At 39.7% G+C, this 22,534-nt stretch overlaps 1 protein-coding gene across 2 annotated transcripts in view; it reads left to right on the top strand.

The window, feature by feature from the left end:
- WSCD2 (WSC domain containing 2) overlaps positions 1–21,893 on the top strand; it is a 606,696-nt gene extending 584,803 nt beyond the window's left edge. For both annotated transcript variants that reach the window (XM_073562054.1, XM_073562051.1), the window contains one exon: positions 19,759–21,893. In XM_073562054.1, coding sequence (XP_073418155.1) covers positions 19,759–20,111 — 353 coding nt within the window. In that variant the 3' untranslated portion in view covers positions 20,112–21,893. The remainder of the gene's footprint in view (positions 1–19,758) is intronic.
- The last annotated feature ends 641 nt before the right edge of the window (positions 21,894–22,534 follow it).

The following is a 22,534-nucleotide window of genomic DNA, read 5'->3' as shown; positions in this document are numbered from 1 at the left end:
GATGGTCTGAAAGAGGTAGCCATTCAGATGCTAAGATTCCTAGTCAGTGCTGAGCAAGCGACATCCCCGTGGCGTACATTTATACTGCTTATTTCTGTCAACAGTGTCAGCATAGTAAATGCCTCTCAATTACGAATATTATTAAAAAAATAATACAGGAGGGATTGCAATTAGAAATTAACAAATCTTTTGAAATTTCGAATCCGCCAACTTTGCCAAATTATGTGATTCACGTCGAATAAATTTGCATGGATCGCATAATTAAAATGACTAATTGCCTTGAAAATATGTGTAGAACATTGTGCGTTCCCCTTGGAGTTGATTGAGTACATTTTTAACTCTGTAATGCAAAAACAACCTTTTATGTACTTATGACTTCAACTTATCTGGCTAGGTTAAAACGGATGGTAAGTAAAAGTAACCAAGAGCATATTTAACACACTGCAGTATCAGTCTTTTTAGGCTGCCCCATTTATGTAAACAGTCTAAAAATTTTCCCTTTGGAGGGGGACAAGCATACATTGCTGTTGTTTATAGGCAGGTGGTGCAAACAGTAGAAGCCGTGACATGTTACATGGTTGTGTGCAATAGTTATACCTATTTAAAGAGTATAAATAATTTTGCACTTTGCTAAAGAAAGAAGCAAAAGTTTTTTTTTATAAGTCATCCCAAAATAATACCTTTAACCCCTTTCCTACAATGAATGTAATATTCCGTCCATGTGACTCTGGACCTAATTCCCATGGACGGAATATTACGTCATAGCGATCAGCGGCGCCCACGTGGTGAGCGCCACTGATCACGGCCGGGTGTCAGCTGATTATCACAGCTGACACCCGGCACAATGTGTCAGGGGTGATCACGGACCGCTCCCAACACGTTAACCCCTTGCACACCACGATCAAACATGATCGCGGTGTACCAGGGGTTAAAGGGAAGCATCGGCAGGGAGGGGGCTCCCTCCGTGCTTCCCTGAGCCCCCCACAGCAGCGCAATGTGCAGCGCTGCTGTGGGGGGATCTGTCCCTGCAGGTCCCCGGATCCAAGATGGCGACTGGGACCTTCGGGGGCCTGCAGGGCGCTGGCTTCCTCAGTGCCTGCAAAGCGCAGGCATGAGGAAGTCTGCTTCAATGCCTGTGACAGATCGCTGATCTGTCACAGTGATCTGTGATGTGACAGATCAGAGATCTGTCACAGGACAGTTATGTCCCACCTGGGACACTGTAATAAAGTTAAAAAAAAAGTGTAAAAATAATTTTAAAAAAATCGCTAAATAAATAAAAAAAAAAATATTCCCTAATAAATTCATTTTTTGGAAAAAATAAATAAATAAAAGTACACATATTTGGTACCGCCACGTCTGTAACGACCCGCCCTATAAAACTGTCCCATTAGTTAACCCCTTTAGCGAACCCCTTAAAAAATAAAAATAAAAAACGAAGCAAAAAATAATGATTAATTATCATACCGCCGAACAAAAAGTGCAATAACGCGCGATCAAAAAAACGCATATAAATATGCATGGAATTGCTGAAAACGTCATCTTGTCCCGCAAAAAATGAGCCACTATACAGCATCATCAGTGAAAAAATAAAAAAGTTATAGCTCGCAGAATAAAGATGCAAAAATAATTATTTTTTATATAAAAATTTTTTCATTGCATAAAAGCGCCAAAACATAAAAAACGACCTAAATGAGGTATCGCTGTAACCATACTGACCCGAAGAATAAAAGGGCTTTATCAATTTTACCGCACGCGGAACGGTGTAAACGCACCCCCCAAAAGAAATTCATGAAACGCTGGTTTTTGTTCATTCTGCGTCCCAAAAATCGGAATAAAAAGCGATCAAAAGATGTCACGTGCCCGAACATGATACCAATAAAAGCGTCAACTCGTCTCGCAAAAAATAAGACCTCACATGACTCAGTGGGCCAAAATATGGAAAAATTATAGCTCTTAATATGTGGTGATGCAAAAACTATTTTTACAATAAAAAGCGTCTTTTAGCGTATGACAGCTGCCAAATATAAAAACCGTCATAAATAGTAAATCAAACCCCCTGTTATCACCCCCTTAGTTAGGGAAAAATAATAAAATTAAAAAAATGTATATATTTCCATTTTCCCATTAGGGTTAGGGTTAGCTCCGTCAGGAACAATATTCGCACTAACTCGTAATGGAACAATGTGCCTGTCAAGCGCAGGCTAGAAAAATGCCTAGAATATCTAATTTTCTCAATTTCAGTGATCTAAAAGTGATCAGAGACCTTCATAGGGATGTAATAAAAGAGACTACACATTATCAGGTGCAAAACAAACCCATTTACTCAACATAAAAGTAATAACTTTGATATACACAAATTTCAAAACTCCCACCAAATAGCCCCCAATGATATCAAGTAACGGTTATTAAAAAGAGAAAATTTTTGCACAAAAACATTTTCTAGGCACCTATAATAATATTACACACAGAATTAATCTGAATTAGATCCTGAAGGTTCCCCAGAAAAAACACATTTGCAAAGCAAAGAGCAAGAATTGCAATACATTTTTGCATGTGTCAGGCAGATTGCATGATGACATTTGAGACATTCATAATTAGAAAGCCTTCTGTTCCCGCTTTCCATGGTGCAGCTGGTGCATCTCCATCTTTTGGGAGGTGGTACAGGTGTTGGATTTTCAGTATAAATATCTGGGAGGAATCTTTTGAGCCTAACTTGAAGGCCAGAAGGGATACCGATGGTTTTCATACTTCTCCTGCGTAGCTCTCCAAGCATTAGTTCATGGGCCAATTTTTTCAGGTGCAATCATCTACGGAGAGGTTCAAGCTGTTCTTCAAGGTAAATGATTTGTGAATTTATACCACCCAAATTTAGCATAGCGAAAAATATGACCTTTGGCCAGCGCTTGGTGTTTCTGCTGATGCTGAAAGTTGAGCACATCTGATCAGCTGTATCATCACCCCCTTTGGTTTCATTATAAAATGTAATAATCTCTGTTTTTTGTTGTGCTTCAGATTTAGGATCGATGGCATCATCATTATGAAGCGTTGAGAGAAGTACATTTTTTTTCGCATGGTACATAGGAAACCAAAACCTTCTCCCTGTCACAGTAACAAGCTGTGGCGGCAATTCTTTTTTATTTTTTCTTACAGTTCCAACATATGAAAGCTTCTGCGTTTTTAGATAATCAATAAGATCACAATTTGAAAACCAATTATCAGCAGTTATATTGTGACCTGATCCAAATAAGGGCTCAGACATTCTTTTCACAACATCAGTGGGTTTGTTGCTGACACAGTAAGGACCATCTGGCTGTTTTCCAGCATAAATTTCAATGTTGTATGTGTAGGTCTTACTGGCATCAACAAGGGCATACATTTTTATCCCGTATTTGCTAGGTTTTGATGGTATGTATTGATGAAATGCGCATCTGCCACGAAAACCAGGGAGCATTTCGTCAATTGTGAAATTTGCCCCAGGGCGATAGTTTATCTTACAGTTTTCCACAAATTTTTGGAATACAAAGCGAATTGAAGCAAGCCGGTCATATGTTTTACGTTCGGTTCAGGTAGTTCTGTCATCAAACCGAAGGCAACGAATTAGAATCTTGAATCTTTTTAGAGATATAACAAGGCTAAATTTTTCAATTCCATCACTTTCTATACCCCAAAGTTCCTCCAAACTTTGCCGATTTGCCCTATAAGCTCCTGCAAGGTATAATAATCCAAAAAATGCACGCAGTTCGATTTCATCCGTGGGCTTCAGGATTCTGTCACAGATGAACTTGTGCTTTATATTGTCTATATATTGATTAGTGTATATGACAATAGAGTCCAGAATGTCATCTGTGAAAAAAGTATTCCAGCATTCAGCTGCATTTTTTGCATTACGTGCTGTTCCCATAACTGCAGGAAGGTGAGTGATAATGTTATGAGGTTCCATACGTTTTTTTATGGGTGGATTCCTGTTCCATTTGGTTTTTTATCTTTTCCCATATAATAAGATTCTATATCTTCTTCCTCCTCATCACTGTCACCATCTTGCTCTGTTTCAGAATTTAGTTCACAGACTTCCACCTCATCATGAGAATCAATCACACTTTCTTCAAAATCCTCATTCATTGTGGGGTCATCATCATCATCTAACAGCATGTTTCCCACTTCCTCAACATGATGGGGTTTTTAAAGATCATACATTAGGGAACAATGTGCCTGGGAAGCACACTTTCATTTGTAAGAAAATCTGCCTTATTTATTTGAAATATCCACAAACCTTTCTCTATCCATTCATAAAACAAGCTAAATAAACAATAGTAATGACTAAAAGCATTACATACCAACCTTATAAAGTGTGATGTGTTCGGGACCAATGAGCCTGAGAAGCCAGCACAGCTATATCTTCCTTCCTAAAGCTCTGCAGACCAACTGTGGTATCAGGTTTCACACAGCAGCTAGAGCCAGGAGACTATCTAGAGGGAGGGGGTTTCCTGAAAATCTGGTGAGAAGGGAGAAATGAAAGTAGAAGAGCTGCGCCTGTCAGATCCATTGTTCCTGACGGAGGGTTAGGGCTAGGGTTAGGGCTAGGCCTAGGGTTAGGGCTGAGATTAGGGTTAGGGGTGTGTTGGGGTTAGGGTTGGAGTTAGAATTGGGGGGCTTCCACTGTTTGGGCACATCAGGTGCTCTCCAAATGCAACATGGCGTCTGATCTCAATTCTAGCCAATTAGCCAATTCTGCATTGAAAAAGTCAAATGGTGCTCCTTCCCTTCCAAGCTCTGCCATGCGCCCAGTGGTTTACCCCCACATATGGGGCATCAGCCTACTCAGGACAAATTGCAAAACAACTTTTGGGGTCCAATTTCTCCTGTTACCCTTAGGAAAACAAAAAATTGCGGGCAAAAATTTCATTTTTGTGGAAAAAAAATGATTTTTTTTATTTTCACGCCCGGGCGTTATAAACTTCTGTGAAGCACTTGGGGGTTCAAAGTGCTCACCACACATCTAGATAAGTTCTGTGGGGGGTCTAGTTTCCAAAATGGGGTCACTTGTGGGGAGTTCAATAGTTTAGGTACATCAGGGGCTCCCCAAAGGAACATGACACCTGCAGACCATTCCATCAAAGTCTGCATTCCAAAACATCACTACTTCCCTCCTGAGCCTCGACATGTGCCCATACAGTAGTTTTCTCCCACATATGAGGTATCAGCGTACTCAGGACAAATTGAACAACAACTTTTGGGCTCCAATTTCTCCTGTTACCCTTGGAAAAATAAAAAAAAATGGGGACTAAAAGATCATGTTTGTTGAAAGAACACGATTTTTTTTATTTTCACGCCCGGTCATTATAAACTTCTGTGAAGCACTGGGGGTTTCAAAGTGCTCACCACACATCTAGATAAGTTCCTTTGGGGGTCTAGTTTCCAAAATGGGGTCATTTGTGTGGGGTTTCCACTGTTTAGGTACATTAGGGGCTCTCCAAATGCAACATGACACCCGCAGGCCATTCCATCAAAGTCTGCTTTCCAAAACGTCACTACTTCCCTTCCGAGCCCCGACGTGTGCCTATACAGTAGTTTTCTCCCACATATGGGGTATCAGCATACTCAGGACAAATTGGACAACAACTTTTGGGGTCCAATTTCTCCTGTTACCATTGGGAAAATAAAAAAAATGGGGACAAAAAGATCATGTTTGTTGAAAAAATGCAATTTTTTTATTTTCACGCCCGGGCATTATAAACTTCTGTGAAGCACTGGGGGGTTCAAAATGCTCACCACACATCTAGATAAGTTCCTTGGGGGGTCTAGTTTCCAAAATGGTGTCATTGGTGGGAGGTTTTCACTGTTTTGGTACATCAGGGGCTTTCCAAATGCGACATGGTGTCCGATCTCAATTCCAGCCAAAAATGTCAAATGGCGCTGCTTCCCTTCCGAGCTCTGCCATGCGCCCAAATAGTGGTTTACCCCCACATGTGGGGTATCAGCGTACTCAGGACAAATTGCACAATAACTTTTAGGGTCCTTTTACCTTGGAAAAATAAGAATTGAGGGTGAAAAGATCATTTTTTTGGAAAGATATGATTTTTTAATTGTACGGCTGTACGTTATAAACTTCTGTGAAGCCCTTGGGGGTTCAAAGTTCTCACCACACAACTAGATAAGTTCCTTGGGGGGTCTAGTTTCCAAAATGGTGTCATTTGTGGGGGGTTTCCACTGTTTTGGTACATCAGGGGTTTTCCAATCGCGACATGGTGTCCGATCTTAATTCCAGCCAAAAAAGTCAAATGGCGCTGCTTCCCTTCTGAGCTCTGCCATGCGCCCAAATAGTCATTTACACCCACATATGGGGTATTAGCGTACTCAGGACAAATTGTACAATTACTTTTAGGGTCCTGTTACCCATGGGAAAATAAAAATTGGGGGTGAAAAGATCATTTTTGTGGAAAAATATGATTTTTTAATTGTACCGCTGTACGTTATAAACTTCTGTGAAGCCCTTGTGGGTTCAAAGTTCTCACCACACATCTAGATAAGTTCCTTGGGGGGTCTAGTTTCCAAAATGGGGTCACTTGTGGTGGGTTTCCACTGTTTTGGTACATCAGGGGCTCTCCAAACGTGACATGGCATCCAATCTGAATTCCAGCCAATTTTGCATTGAGAAATTCAAACGGCGCTCCTTCCCTTCTGAGCTCTGCCATGTGCCGAAACAGTGTTTTCCCCCACATATCAGGTAACAGCGTACTCAGGACAAACTGCACAATAACTTTTGCAGTCCAATTTCTCCTGTTACCCTTGGTAAAATAAAAAAATTGAACCTGAAGTTTTTTTTTGTGAAAAAAGTTAAATGTTCATTTTTTTTAAATATTCAAAAAAATTCCTGTGACGCACCTGAAGGGTTAATAAACTTCTTGAATGTGGTTTTGGGCACCTTAAGGGGTGCAGTTTTTAGAATGGTGTCACTTTTCGGTATTTTCTATCATATAGACCCCTCAAAGTGACTTCAAATGTGATGTAGTCCGTAAAAATAAAATGGTGTTGCAAAAATGAGAAATCGCTGGTCAACTTTTAGCCCTTATAACTTCCTAACAAAAAAAATTTTTGGTTCCAAAATTGTGCTGATGTAAAGTAAACATGTGTGAAATGTTATTTATTAAGTTTTTTGTGTGCCATATCTCTGTGATTTAAGGGCATAAAAATTCAAAGTTGGAAAATTGCGAAATTTTCCAAATTTCCGCCAAATTTCCGTTTTTTTTTCACAAAAAAAGCAGGTTATTTGAATGAAATTTTACCCCTAACCTGAAGTACAATATGTCACGAGAAAACAATGTCAGAATCACCGGGATCCATGGAAGCATTTCAGAGTTATTACCTCATAAATGGACAGTGGTCAGAATTGTAAAAATTGGCCCGGGAGTTAACGTGCAAACCACCCTTGGTAATGAAGGGGTTAATTAGGGAGTCAAAACAGGTGTACTATATGGTTTTGTCTGTGAAGAAGTAATGATGACCTCTCAAATACAAGTGAAAAAAAATCCCTTTTTTGGGGTACACAACTGGCTTGCTAATCACAAAATAATTGTGGAGACACAGCATTGTAATTAACCAACTACCAAAGTCAGAAAGAAAAAACTGTTATCTATATGTTGACTTTTGAATTTATGTATTTTTCTGATTGGTCAAGAAAACAAACTTTTGCTTATGTAGGGCTGGTTTCACATTAGCGTTTTTTAGTGCAGCGCATCGTGCGCATCCATGCCATGTGCCATGCACCCCTATTTTTAACATGGGTGCGCATTGTCTAGCATTTGCACGTGTTTGTATGCGTTTTCGTGACCATTCATTTTTTGTAGTGTGCCCCTAGGCGCGCCGGACGCAAACTATTGCATTTTTGGTCCGTCCAACCTGTGTCAAAAACGGCATGTGCACGGAATGTGCCAAAATAACACATTACAGTCTATGGGAACGCAGGCGTGCGCATGGTCATGCGCACGCCTGTGTTTAAAATCGCATGTGTTTTGAGAGTTAACATGGCTACAAACTGGTTAAAACACATGCACCTAAAAAAAGCAAATGCATGCAAAACTCATGATGCATTTTTTGCATGTGTTTCTATTGCCCATGAAGCGCAGCGCTAATAAACGCTAATGTGAAACTAGCCTAAGCCTGTAATATTGACTTGTAAGTTGACATTTTATATAACATACTGTGCTCTTATACTTGATGACTAGTGATGTTTACTGATACCCTAATTATGCATGTCTAGGCTGGATAGTTTGTTGACTTCAAAAACAGAGGAGGAAAAACTATATGAAAAGATTAAATAATCATTAATGCTACTTGATCTAATTTACATTTTTACCCTTTATGTAAATACTGAATGAAGGACACTTGTTAATTATAAAAAGAGGTTACATACCTCTATAGAGAGAGACTGAGACAGCTAGAGATTCAGCCAAGACATCAAAACATCAAGGGACTCTACAAGACTGCAGCAAATACATCATGGCTCATCACGAGGGACACAGATTTATCATTTTACAGGATGACAACTTAGGGGACTTCAGTCCCTGTTGGAAGAATTCAGGTCTACTCCACTGACATCGCTAAACCATGAATATGGAGAAAGCAGGATTGGGACTTGCTGGTCACCTGGCTCCATGGAGATGTTCAGAGAAGCCAAGTTGTGACCCTCCAGTCAACTGGCTTTGTACCTAAATGGGCTGTCATCCTTCCTATGCTTGTTATTACCTCCTCTCTCTGTATGCATGCCACACGTGAGGTAGTCGACCCTGGAAGCCCTGAAGTAATAGCTGCTCTTATCCTGGCGAGCCAACAGAGTAATGAGACTCTGCAATGTGCAAAATCTTGGGGTATTTAACTGTGACTATTCTACATGATATTTGTCTATTTTGTGGTTCATAAAGTATTGCCACACTGTTTTACCCTCACCCTGTGTTGTCTGGGCAGTGTTATTCTCATGTTAAAGGGCATTCAGTGGGACGATCTCTGGTCCATGGAGTTTCAGCAAGGGTACCCACCAACTCCCCATGTCTCCACAACCTAAAAGAGGAAAGGTTTATTCTGATTTCATGTCAGATATTGAGAAAAAGTGGGATAAAAAAATTATTTAAAATAGCATGCAGCACACTTTGGTAAATAAGGATTTAATTAGGGAGATTTCTCTTTATAAAAAATAAAAATGTCGACAAAATCTAGGCATCTCACTTTCACTTATTAACAGAAACAAACTTTGAATTCAGAATTTGGATTTAGATACTGAATCTGCAATGAGTGGTTTAATACTACCCATGCTTGCTGGCACTATGAGGAAAATGTAGTTATTAAGGTGTTGTTGCTGCTGAATATCACAGATGTAATAATTCACAGTCACATACTGAGTGGTGATGATGAGATGCTACAGCAGTTCCCTATATACAGTGGGGGAAATAAGTATTTGATCCCTTGCTGATTTTGTAAGTTTGACTACTGGCAAAGACATGAACAGTCTTTAATTTTAAGGGTAGGTTAATTTTAACATTGAGAGATAGAATATCAAAAATAAATTCCAGAAAATCATATTTTATAAATGTATTTGCATTTTGCAGTGAGAAATAAGTATTTGATCTCCTACAGACCAGTTAGATGCTCCTAATCAACTCATTACCTGCATTAAAGACAACTGTCTTACATAGTCGCCTTTATAAAAGACTCCTGTCCACATACTCAAGTCACGAGTCAGACTCTAACCTCTATAACATGAGAAAGACCAAAGAGCTTTATAAGGATGTCAGGGACAAGATCATAGATCTGCACAAAGCTGGAATGGGTTACAAAACTATAAATAAGATGCTGGGACAGAGTGAGATAGAGACAACAGTTGGTGTAATAGTAAGAAAATGGAAGAAATACAAAATGACTGTCAATCGGCATCGATCTGGGGCACCATGCAAAATCTCACCTCGTGGGTTATCCTTGATCATGAGGAAGGTGAGAGACCAGCCTAAAACTTCAAGGAGGATCTTGTTAAAGATCTCAAGGCAGCTGGGACCACAGTCACCAAGAAAACCATTGCTAATACATTACGCTGTAAAGTTTTAAATTCTGCAGTGCCCGCAAGGTCCTCCTACTCAAGAAAGCACATGTGCAGACCCTTCTGAAGTTTATCAATGTGCACCTAGATGATTCTGTGAGTGATTGGGAAAGGAGCTGTGGTCAGATGAGACAAAAATCGAACTCTTTGGCATTAACTCAACTCGCCATGTTTGGAGGAAGAGAAATGATGCCTATGAATAAAAGAACACCATCTCCACTGTCAAGTACGGAGGTGGAAACGTTATGTTTTTGGGGTGTTTTCTCTGCTAAGGGCACAGGACTACTTCACCGCATCAATGGGAAAATTGTTGGAGCCATGTACTGTAAAATCCTGAGTGACAACCTCCTTCCCTCCACCAAGAAATTAAAAATGGGTTGTGGCTCGGTCTTCAAACAAGACAATGGCCCAAAACACAGCCAAGGCAATAAAAGAGTGGCTCAAAAAGAAGCACATTAAGGTCATGGAGTGGCCTAGCCAGTCTCCAGACCTTAATCTCATAGAAAACTTATGGAGGGAGTTGAAGCTCCGAGATGTCAAGTGACAGCCTCAAAATCTTAATGATTTAGAGATGGTCTGCACAGGAGTGAACCAAAATTCCTCCTGACATGTGCACAAACCTCATTATCAACTACAAAAAGCATCTTACTGCTGTGCTTGCCAACAAGGGTTTAGCCACCAAGTATTAAGTCTTGTTTGCCAGAGGGATCAAATACTTATTTCTCACTGCAAAATGCAAATAAATTTTTATAATTTATACAATGTGATTTTCTGGATTTTATTTTTGATATTCTATCTCTCAGTGTTAAAACTAACCTACCCACCTGTCCCTGCTGCCAACCCTGATGCCATTAGCCCACTAACTGAATATGCAGCATGTGTAAAATTGTGTAGGGCATTTTTTTGTGCCAGTCCCCGCTAATTGAATCACAAATTGCTTGAATTTGTGTGAAATGGCGGATTTATTCACAAATCACAATCCTCTGTAATGTGCAGTGTAAAGAAGGTACAGACATCAAGTGACAGTAAACCATTCCACATCTTCTCTTCTTGTTTTCATTTATTAGATCCTATTGCATGTCAGCTACTACAGATCTTACAAAATCTTTGCATAATGAAACTGATAGTGAGGTACCACAAATGTGAATCATAATGACCAGGAGTCTTCAGAAAAGTGATTCTACTTCTGCAAATCTACAATTCAAACAAAAATCAGCACAAGCTACACTGCATGCCAAATTATGAGACAATTGAAAGTTGGGATAGTTCTTCCACAATTTACTCTGTTAACAATTTTTTATGGACTTCATTTTGTTAAAGGTGTAGTGTTATTCTGCATTCTGAAATGTGAAACATATTTCTAAAAACTATTACTGAACATTTAGAAACTGACAATTGGCTACAATTTTGTTCAATAGAACTTAGAGAGCTCCAATTATGGAAGTCCATTATTTCTCCTGCCCTTTTAAATTTCACACTAGGCATTAGATCAGGAATTGTTCTCTTGGCAGTAAACTCAATTTAAGATGTTAGATTTCCAGAAGCTAAAAAAATCATAAAATCAATAAAGGGAAGGTGTTTCTGTTGCTTAATAGTGCAATGGAAGAATGCTTTTTACCTTTCCATCCAATGTTATGCATTGCATTTAATGACCACAAGCTTCTATCCAACTCTTTGCTAAAGGAACCCTTTCCTGTGAAATCACTGATAAGCAGTTCTTGTGATGGCAGTGCACAAAACAGTTTGTCACTAAAACCCCTGTCACACCTAACGATGTCCCAGCGATCCCACCAACGATCCGACATGGATGGGATCACTGGGACATCATTAGGCTGATTGTTGGTGAGCTGTCACATAGACAGTCCCAGCGATCAGGACCAGCGACGCTGGACGCTGGATTCTAATGTAAACGTTGGGTATCCAGGAGCCGTGGCTCCTGGATACCCGACGTTTACATTAGAAACCAGCGTCCAGCGTCGCTGATCGCTGGTCTCTCGCTGCCACATGCAGCGATGCACGCTGGGCAGCGGGAGACCAGCGATCGAAAAACGACCCAGGCCGCTCGAGCACGATCAACGATAACCGGCAGGGGGGCCAGTCGCTGATCCCCGTCACACACAGCGATCTCGCTGGCGAGATCGCTGATGTGTCACAAAATCTGCGATCTCGCTAGCGAGATCGCTGTGTGTGGCGGGCCCTTAGAACATTAATTGCAGTATTCAATTACCACTTGCTGGTCCTGTTCTGTGAGCATTTGTTGATGACTGCATAGCTCATGAGTTATTGGTACTCTGAAGGTATGTTCACCTGATGTCTTTTAGACATCAATAACCATCAATTCCACTTGGTACTCAAAATCTGTGGTGCTGGTGTCTAGGGTTGTCATCCCATTTAAAATAACACAAGAAGATTGACGCACACTTGTAAGTTTGCGGAATTTGAGGATTTGCATTACATGCTCTTCAGAAAACAATTGCGACATCTGACATGGTTGTTTTTTGAAGAGCATGGAATAAAAATCTACAAATTCTGCAAACTTTCAAGTGCTGGTCTTTGGTCTTCTTATGTCTCTTAGACCGATGTACCCGCATCGTTTTTAAAGTAAAAGATGCTTCAGGATAACGCTGGCAGTGTTTTCAATGAAGCATCTTTTCTGACATTTTCCTGGATGTCTTTTGCTGCATTTTTTTCCAAAACCTTATAAAATCTTGGGCGGCGGCTTCCGAATCTCTACAAGCAGGGAGTGGTTAAAAGAAGTTAGAAAAGACAGAACATATGCACAGCAAGCCGTTTTGACATTGCTTTTCATATGCTCATTATTTTTGATACTTGTGTTTAGGGTTAATTTTTTTTCCAGCACAGAGAAGCATCTTTACCCTGTCCCACCTATTAGCCCTAATAAATGAGCAGGTTTCAAACTTCCATTTGGCTAAACCTCCCAATTGACTTATTCTCTGCAGAGAACAGAAACATTAATCAGGCATTTCACAAATTACAGACGCTGACTCACATTGTCTGCTGCTAATGTCCTCTAACTTTTTCAGATACAAAAGCCTTTACATCTAGTATTGAGTTTCACAGCTCTAAGAGTTTCCCATGTCATTCTATTTTTATGTATGACACATCTTGACTACTAAAAGTGAACAGTCTCATATACTGCACAAAAAGCGGGAAAAACGCTATCAAATTAGGTTAGTAATAAATTATCTTTTATTTCCCTTCTTTTTTTTCACATTCTTTTCTTACAGAATACTAGAATGTTCCTGTATTATAAACCTTTTTCTAAGGATTATATGCTTAAAGGGATGATCTAAACTTTGAAAGTTATCTCCTATGCAGAAGATAGGGGATAACTTTACCATTGTTGGGGGTTCTGACTGCTGTGGCTCCCACAAATTCCAACAATAGTCAAATGGAATTTCTTCCCTTTAGAGCCCTGCCATACACCCAAACAGTAGATTTTCCCTACAAAAGGGGTATTGGCGTTCTCAAGAGAAAATTACAAAACACATTTTGGGGTCCATTTTTTCCTATTACCCTTGTGAAAATTAAAATGTTTGGGTCTAAATTAAGGTTTTTTTGTGAAAAAAATTAAATGTTAATTTTTTTCTTCCAGATTGCTTCAATTCCAGTGAAGCAACTGAAAGGTTAATAAACTTCTTGAATGTGGTTTTGAGCACCTATATGGTTGCAGTTTTTAGAGTGGTGTCACTTTTGGGTACGTTCTATTATATAGACTCCTCAAACTCACTTTAGATTCACTTCAAAAAATGGTTTTGTAAATTTTGTTGAAAAATGAGAAATCACTGGTCAATTTTTAACCCTTATAACTTCCTAACAAAAAAAATTATGCTCAAAAATTGTACTGATATAACGTAGACATGTGGGAAATGTTATTAACTAATGTGTGCGACATAACTCTATGATTTAAGGGCATAAAAATTAAAAGTTTGAAAATTGCAACATTTTCAAAAATTTTGCCAAATCTCCATTTTTTCACAAATAAATGCAAGTCCTATTGAATAAATTTTACGACTATCGTGAAGTACAAAATGTCTCGGAAGAACATTCTCAGAATCAGTGGGATACATTCAAGCCTTCCAGAATACGTTCAAGCCTTTATAGCCATATAAAGTGACACTGGTCAGAATTGTAAAATTTGTCTTGGTCATTAAGGTCAAAATTGGCTAAGGGGTTACATTTTAAAAGTGCAGTCTCTCTGTCAGTAAATCATACTGCACTTACAGTTGCTTGCAACAGTCACCCCTCTTGGCTTTTTACCTATTTTGTTACATTACAATATGTGTTTATAATAATTTTTTATTTGTGTGTGATGCTTCAGCATAAAATAGTCTAAGTTGGTGAAGTGTGAAAAATATAGGCATTACTTTAATTTATTGGATCAAATAACTAAAAATTGACAAGCACATATGTATTCACTCCTTTTGCGATGAAGCCCCTAAAAATTTCTGGTGCAAGCAATTACCTTCATAATTCACATGCTTAGTGAAAGGAAGTCCACATTTTTGCAATCTAAGTGTCATATGTGGGCTCAGTGGTTAGCACTTCAGTCTTGTAGTGCTGGTGTCATGGGTTCAAATCCCACCAAGGACAACATCTGCAAGGAGTTTTTATGTACTCCCCATGTTTGCGTGGGTTTTCTCTGGGTTCTCGGGTTTCCTCCCACATTCCCTGATACAGGGAATTTAGATTGTGAGCCCCATTTGGGACAGTGCCAATAATGTATGTAAAGCGCTGTGGAATTAATGGCACTATATAAATGAGTAAAGTAAAATAAATAAAAATATGGATTGCCAGTATGTTCCCACCTTTTTTTAAAGGCCACAGAGGCTGCAACACCATTAAGCAAGAGGTGCACCACTAACCAAACACCATGAAGACAAGGAGATCTTCAAACAAGTCAGGGACAAAGATGTTGAGAGTTCTCTGACGATACCCTAGAGCACCATCAAATCCATTATCATCTAGAGGAAAGAACATGGTACCACAACAAACCTGCCAAGAGGGCTGCCTGGACAAGGAGGGAATTAATTACAGAGTCAGAAAGGCAACACAGAGACCAAAGGTAACCCTGAACGAACTGCAGAGTTCCCAAACAGAGCCTGGAGTATCTGTCCGTATTACCACATTAAACTGTACACTCCATACTATTGTACAGGTGGCTTTTATGGAAGAGTGGGCAGAAAAAAAGCCTTTACTTACACAAAAAAATTAAGGATCATTTTGAGTTTGCCAAAAGACATGTGGGAGACTCTCCAAATGTATAAAGGAAGGTGCTATGTTCAGATGAGACCGAATTAAACTTTTTGGCCACCAAGGTAAAAGCTATGTCTGGCACCAAAACCAGCAGAGCTCATCATTCCAAGAACACCACCCAACAGTGAAACATGGTGGTGGCAGCATAATGCTGTGAGGATGTTTTTTGGCATCAGGGACAGGGAAAATGGTCTGAGTCAAGGAGAACATGGATGGTGCAAAATGCAGGGATATTCTTAAGCAAAACCTGTTTCAATCTGTCAGTGATTTGAAACTGGGATGGAGATTCACATTCCAATACATCAATGACCAATAGCATACTGCTAAAGCAAGACTCAAGTGGTATAAGGAGAATTATTTGAATGTTTTGGAGTGGCCTAATTAAATTCCAGACCTTAATCTAATTGAGAATCTGTGGTCAGACGTGAAAATTGCTGTTCACCAGAGGAAATTATCTAACTTGAAGGAGCTGGAGCAGTTTTGCCTTGAGGAGTGGGAAAAAATCCCAGTGGCAAAATGTAGAAAGCTCATAGAAACTTATCCAAAGCGATTTGCAGCAGTACTGACTTTAGGGGGAGTATTAGTTATGCACACTGTAGTTTTCAGCTATTTTGATGTTGTTTGCCTCAAAATAAAAACACACAATTTTCATAGTTGTAGGCATGCTCTTTACATGAACTGAAGCAAACTCTCAAAAAACTGTGACATTCCAGGTTGTGAGGTAGCAAAACAAGAAAAATGCCAAGAAGGGTAAATACTTCCACAAGCCACTGTATATAAGCATGATGCGTCTATAAATATTATCATGTAGAAAGCTGCAGAATCACACCAAAATATTTGTGTCCTTTGTATTATTCAAGGGGTTTTCTGGTCAAAATCAGTAAGGCTAAGTTCACATTAGCATTTGGGGGCTCTGCGGAGGGCTGTATACTTTCTCCGTTAAGCCCCACCAACTTCCGCATACTTCTGCATGTGTCCTGCTTACCTATCTTTAACATTAGGTACGCAGGACATGCGGATGCGTTGTTTTGACGTGCCCGCCGACTGCACGGGAAAGCAACAAGTTGCGTTTTGTGCAGACGGCGGGCACGTCAAAACGATGCATCTGCATGTCCTGAGTACCCAATGTTAAAGATAGGTACGCAGGACTCATGCAGAAGTATGTGCAAGTAGGTGGGGCTTAATGGAGGAAGTACACAGTCCTCCTCAGAGCCCCCGAACGCTAAAGTGAACCCGGCCTAAGTCTGCAGTCACTCTGTGTGACTGCAGACATATGAATCACCCCAGTACAAAAACTATGCACTGCGGGGATTCGCCGGTTTCTGACCCGGACCATAGGATATGTATGTTGTACACACCCCAGGCCAGTGGGCATGGCCATCTTACAATTGTGTGGATTGAGGCCACTTCCATTGGCCAGGAGTACGTACAACTTATACTTACCTTCTTATCCCAGATCAGAGACTGGCAAATCCCTGCAGCTCACAGTGCATGTGCTGGCTGGGGTGATTCATAAGTCTGCAGTCACAAAGACTGACTCCAGACTTATTGATTTGGACTAGACAACCCCTTTAAGTCATGTTTCTTTGCAATATGACTTTTTATGTGCTAATATAAATTACAGAATAGAGAGCCATAACACCTAAGGCCAACCATTAATATATTGATTGCGTAGACTTTCGATAACCGTCACTTGTTGTGGTCCCTGTGTAGAAAAACTGCTCCATTCGAAAACTGTTTGCTAGTGCTGACTAATATGACATTATAAAAATGTCAACATTGAAAAAACTAACAGTATTTTACTTCACCAAAAACAATGATAGAGTAATAAACATGTATTGTGCAAAGCAGATAAACTGTGAATGATTTATTTGACAAAGTCAAACCATACATATTCCATAAAGTTAAGTTTTCATACATCCATATCCAGAAAAAAATCCAAATTACAAACAATATGATAACTTAAAGCAAAAAAGATTCTTGGCCCATTGTCCCTACAATTAGGTATATTAATTAGCCTAAAGGAGTTTTATGTTTTTACCCTCAGACCAATGGTGAGTCTCTATCTCTGCTCCCAGTATCTATTAATGTCTGCAATGCTTACTTCATGTTGATATCAGCAGCAAAGACTACAGGCTGAACCTAGTGAGGAGGAGTAAAGGTACTGTCACACTTAGCGATGCACCAGCGATCCCGACCATATGACGCGGTCAGGATCGCTGGTGCATCGCTAAGTGGTCGCTAGTGAGCTGCCACACAGGCAGATCTCATCAGCGACATCGCAGGGGTCAGGGGTTGCTACTTACCTGTCAGACGAGGCGATCCTGACGTCCTCCCGCCCACGTCCACGCATCGCTCGTCTCCACAGCAGGAAGCCCCAGCAGGAAGCTGACGACGAGAAACGGTCCAGAACGTTCTCGTGCGATCAGCAATAACCAGCGGGGGAGCGGTCGGAGGTAAGTATCAGACAAAGCGATATCGCTAGCAATAACCAAAACAATAGCAAAAACCAGTGACATTATAGCGATATTGCTAGCGATATCGCTTAGTGTGACAGGCCCTTTAAGCGCAATTTTTTTTATAAACAAACTGCATCTGTGAGAAAGGAAGCAAAAAAACTCTAGGCAATGAAATAAACCTCTTTGTAGAGACAATGGGTCAAGAATTTTTTTGCTCATTATATACAGTGGGTACGGAAAGTATTCAGACCATTTTAAATTTTTCACTCTTTGTTTCATTGCAGCCATTTGGTAAATTCAAAAAAATTCATTTTTTTCTCATTAGTGTACACTCTGCACCCCATCTTGACTGAAAAAAAAACAGAAATGTAGAAATATTTGCAAATTTATTAAAAAAGGAGAAGGGAGCAGTGTAGAAAATTCAAAGAAGCCGAGGCACCAAAACCACAGGTTCTTCAACCAAACTTGAACTTTATTCCAGAATAGTTAAAACAGGACAACAAAACAGGCAATATTTTTGCCATAATTGGCCTTTTTCAAGCCTAAAAAAATAGTTGTTGGCCCTTGGGCAAAGAGTGTACAGTAGTCTTCAGATGGAAACTATCATAATGCAATAATTAGTGATGGGTGAGTGTGGATGGCACTTTTTGATACTAGATCGAGCATCGGAAATTGAGTATTGAGTGCTTGGGCTCCTGTAAGAGGCTCATTTGAACCATCTGACCCATGCTCTGCAGCTGGGAATTTCCCTGTTGAGGAACTGCAGAGATGTGTTCACTTTCTCTGGCTGTAAGAAGCTCATTTGAATCATCTGAGCCACACGACACACTGAAGCCGGGTATGTCTACCTATCTATATATCAACCCACAGCTGTCTGCTTAGCCTTTGCTGATTTAAATTTATAGGGCAACCCTACGTCACTTTTTTTTTCTTGGGTCCCCGTAAATTCACCAAGAAAGGCGAAGCAAACAAATGTGAGCTGTTATTAATAGCCTTGCAATCTTATGGTATATTATTATGCTTTTGCTTATATAGCGCTATCTTATTCCGCAGCACTTTACAGACATAATCATCACTGTCCCTAATGGGGCTCACAATCTAAATTCCCTATCAGTATGTCTTTGGAGTGTGGGAGGAGACCGTAGTACCTGGATGAAACCCACACAAACATGGGAAGAACATACAAACTCCTTGCAGATGTCCTTGGTAGGATTTGAACTCAGGACTCCGGCGCTGCAAGACTGCAGTCCTAACAGCTGAGACACTGGGTTGCCCATTTCCAAATTATGAACATCAGCCCCTGAGGGATTTCTCTCTGCTGGTTATGAAAGTGTGCTACAGCCCACTCTGTTTTTTAAAAAATATTCTTTATTTTACACAGGAGGAACACAGCTGCTGCTGAATACGACTCTCATCATTGTTGCCTGGTCGCGTTGATCTCAGGGAGACGAAGCAACAATTATGAGAGCTGCCTTCAGCTACCGGATCCTGGGATACTGCTTTTCCCAGTCACTTGTACTTGTCGCACGGACACAGGCACTGCATAGAGATGTTACACTGATGTGAAACACGGATGTCACATACATACATACATACAGAAGACACATGAACACGAACCATGGATCTCACCATTACTGTTTTTTCCAGTACAGGAATCAGCTAGGATCTGTGAAAGAGACTTAAAACCCAGTCTAATAGAAATATAACATTTAAACTCACACATAAGTCTTTTTCTGTTTGTCTGTTATGTTGGATTATCGAAAAGATTTATTTGACAGTTGTACAACAGGTTGGATGCAGTTGCCTCTTCTTTGCTCAATGTATTATTGCATATACTATAAGTTTTGGTTGAAATTATTGCAACTACAAGTTGGCTCAATATTAAATATATGGGCGTATTACATTTTCCTAATATGTTTTTCTTTTCTATTTCAGAGTGGCCTGAATTTGTAAGTAACTATGCACCCTGGTGGGCAACACATACACTAGACTGGCTAAAGTATGGGAAAAATGTGCTAGTGGTAAATTTTGAAGACCTTAAGGAAGATTTATTCTTTCAACTCAAAAGAATGATAAACCTTCTTGGACTCCCAGTCTTAGCAGACAGACTCCTATGTGTTGAAGGCCAAAAGGATGGAAACTTCAAGCGCTCTGGCCTCAGAAAGTTGGAGTATGACCCATACACTGCAGATATGAGAAAAATGATTAGTAATTACATTAGGACAGTAGATGCCGCTCTGAAGCTAAGAAATCTCAGTGGTGTTCCAGAAGACTACTACCCAAGATGATGACACTGACCGATCAAGAGAATATCTGGGATAAAGGTTCCCAGCTGATGGCTACTTCCACCCAGTGGGTGGCTTGAAGACTTTTGCTGCTAATTATTGTTAACATTTCTTATTTGCATGAAATATGAATATCAAACAGTGCTTCAAATATTGGCAAGAAGGTTAGACATGTCTGATTAGACTATATTCAGTTATTTTATCTCAATGCAGATCTTCTGCATGGATTTAAGTACATGTTGCTAAAAACAGTTGGCAATTTCATAACATACAACTAGAAAGTCAGCAAATAATTTTTCCTAGAATTTGACAATTCCTGCCATTATTAAAAGTAGCTTGAGAAGTCCATTGTCCTAGAGAATAATCACTGCACAGTTGAGCTATACAACAATGTTATGATTAATTAGTGCCTATGAATCACAGACCAAGCCCTACAGATTTTTACACATACAGTATATATGAGTTAGGCCAGGATCACACACAGCGTAATATGGCCGAGTCTCGCAGGTTAAAACCAAGCTCTGGCGCCGGCACTCCGGAGCGGAGTGTGCAGCCGCACAGCAATACATGGAGCTGCACGCTCTGCTCCGGAGTCCTGGTGCCAGAGCCTGGTTTTAACCTGCGAGACTCGGCCGTATCTCGCTGTAGTGTGACTGCGGCCTAAGGGTGAGGAAATCCACACCTTGGTCTTGCTGAATGACTAATATGTGCACAATCCTGATCATTATCATTATACAAGTTTGGGGATTTTGGAGCTAGATGAAAAAAAAGAAAATGATGGTACCCTGCTGCTTGGGCCATTTCCTGCGCAGCCGGGGGGTCTGGAGCACTGCTGTGCATTGGAAAAACATTAAAGGGGATGCAGTACCAGCTCTGTAATCTCTTTCATTCCAGGATCAGTGGGTGTCTAAGTTGATAGACGGTCACTGATTATGAAGAGATGATCCATTCTAGATATATACCATCACTATGTGAGATAGAAAAATGCTTTTTAGCACTGGTTTACCTAGAAGTATAAATATAATATTTCCCAAACATGAGACAATGCAAAATCTATAGCTTTAAGTTTAATAAGGAAATACACGCTATACTATGATCGGTTTCATCAGTTACTGCTTGTAGAAAAAGGAAACATAATGCACATACATCTCCTAATTCTGCTATTTTAGAGAGGCGCTGTCAGCCTTTGTGGCCTGTCTGTCTAGAAAAATAATTGTACTCCCCATGAAATATCAGTAATGGCGTATGTTTTCTGGCAGAGTCATACTGTGTGGAGATAAATGGAGCTGTAGCTACTAGTGGATAAATTATTTATACATTTCCAGGAGGAACAACAGATGAGTAGTCTAATATTGTTATGTCCCTAGGTAATGCAAGGATTTACTAAAACAGATATGTCAGAAAAGCTGACAGTTTTTGTATCATTACCATCAGACTTAAAATGGTAAATCCAGCCCTAAAAATACCAAAGGAAAAAATATGCATAGGATATAAATGTTTATAAGTAACAAACTGGAATTTCCAGCTTAGATTGTAGTGGGAAAATGTAGTGAGAAACGGTTAGACTGGTTTTGTGGCACAGTGGCTATGATTCATTCTTTTACGACAATAGCTTTCTTGCAACGTGCAGGGATTACTACTATGATGTCATGATTGGCTACTAATTACACACTTTATACATAGATAAATGGAATTAGAAAGGTTTAAAGCGTTCTGCAGGGTTTTAAAAAAATTATGAATTACGGCTCAAAATTGCAAACTAATAAACTTTGTAGTATATATGTACCATTCCTGTTGCTCTTAAGTGCTGATGTGACATCCATAGCAATGACACCCCCGAGATGTGTGATCACTCACTCTTTATAGCGATGATTTTCTAGTGAGGCTTGTATTCAGAGACTGGAGTCGCTAACATCCAACAGTTGGGAATAATGTAGATTCAGTTAGGTAAGTACTGTATATTGTTATTCTCAATTTAAAGTCACAATGTATTGATTTTTAATGCAGAAAATTAAACCAGCTCACTTTCCACCAGCTGCGGCAGGTCCAGGAGTCCGTGATCAGCGTTGCTGCAAGAACTTGGCTTAATGCGAAGAAAGAAGAAATGATCCAACTCCCGGTACGTAATGGATAAAACCAGTGATTTATCTATTCCATCATAAAATAAAATGTCCAAAAAAAAAAATTATTTTTTTCTTTTTTAATCTAATCAACATCCATGATAGGAAAAATGGGGGGAACATGGGAGGAAAAAAGAAGGGAATGCTATCACCAGAACATGTGCTTAGACTTGGTGCTCTTTATTCCTCCCAAGTTCCCCCCATTTTTCCTATCATGGATGTTGATTAGATAAAAAAAGAAAAAAAATGTTTTGAACATTTTATTTTATGATGGAATACATAAATCACTGATTTTATCCATTATGT

This window comes from Dendrobates tinctorius, unplaced genomic scaffold (genome assembly GCF_039654945.1).
Source record: "Dendrobates tinctorius isolate UK_male_01 unplaced genomic scaffold, ASM3965494v1 ptg000003l, whole genome shotgun sequence".
Classification (NCBI taxonomy): domain Eukaryota; kingdom Metazoa; phylum Chordata; class Amphibia; order Anura; family Dendrobatidae; genus Dendrobates; species Dendrobates tinctorius.
The sequence above is the reverse complement of the archived record's forward strand: the minus strand, read 5'-3'. Positions and strand labels throughout refer to the sequence as shown.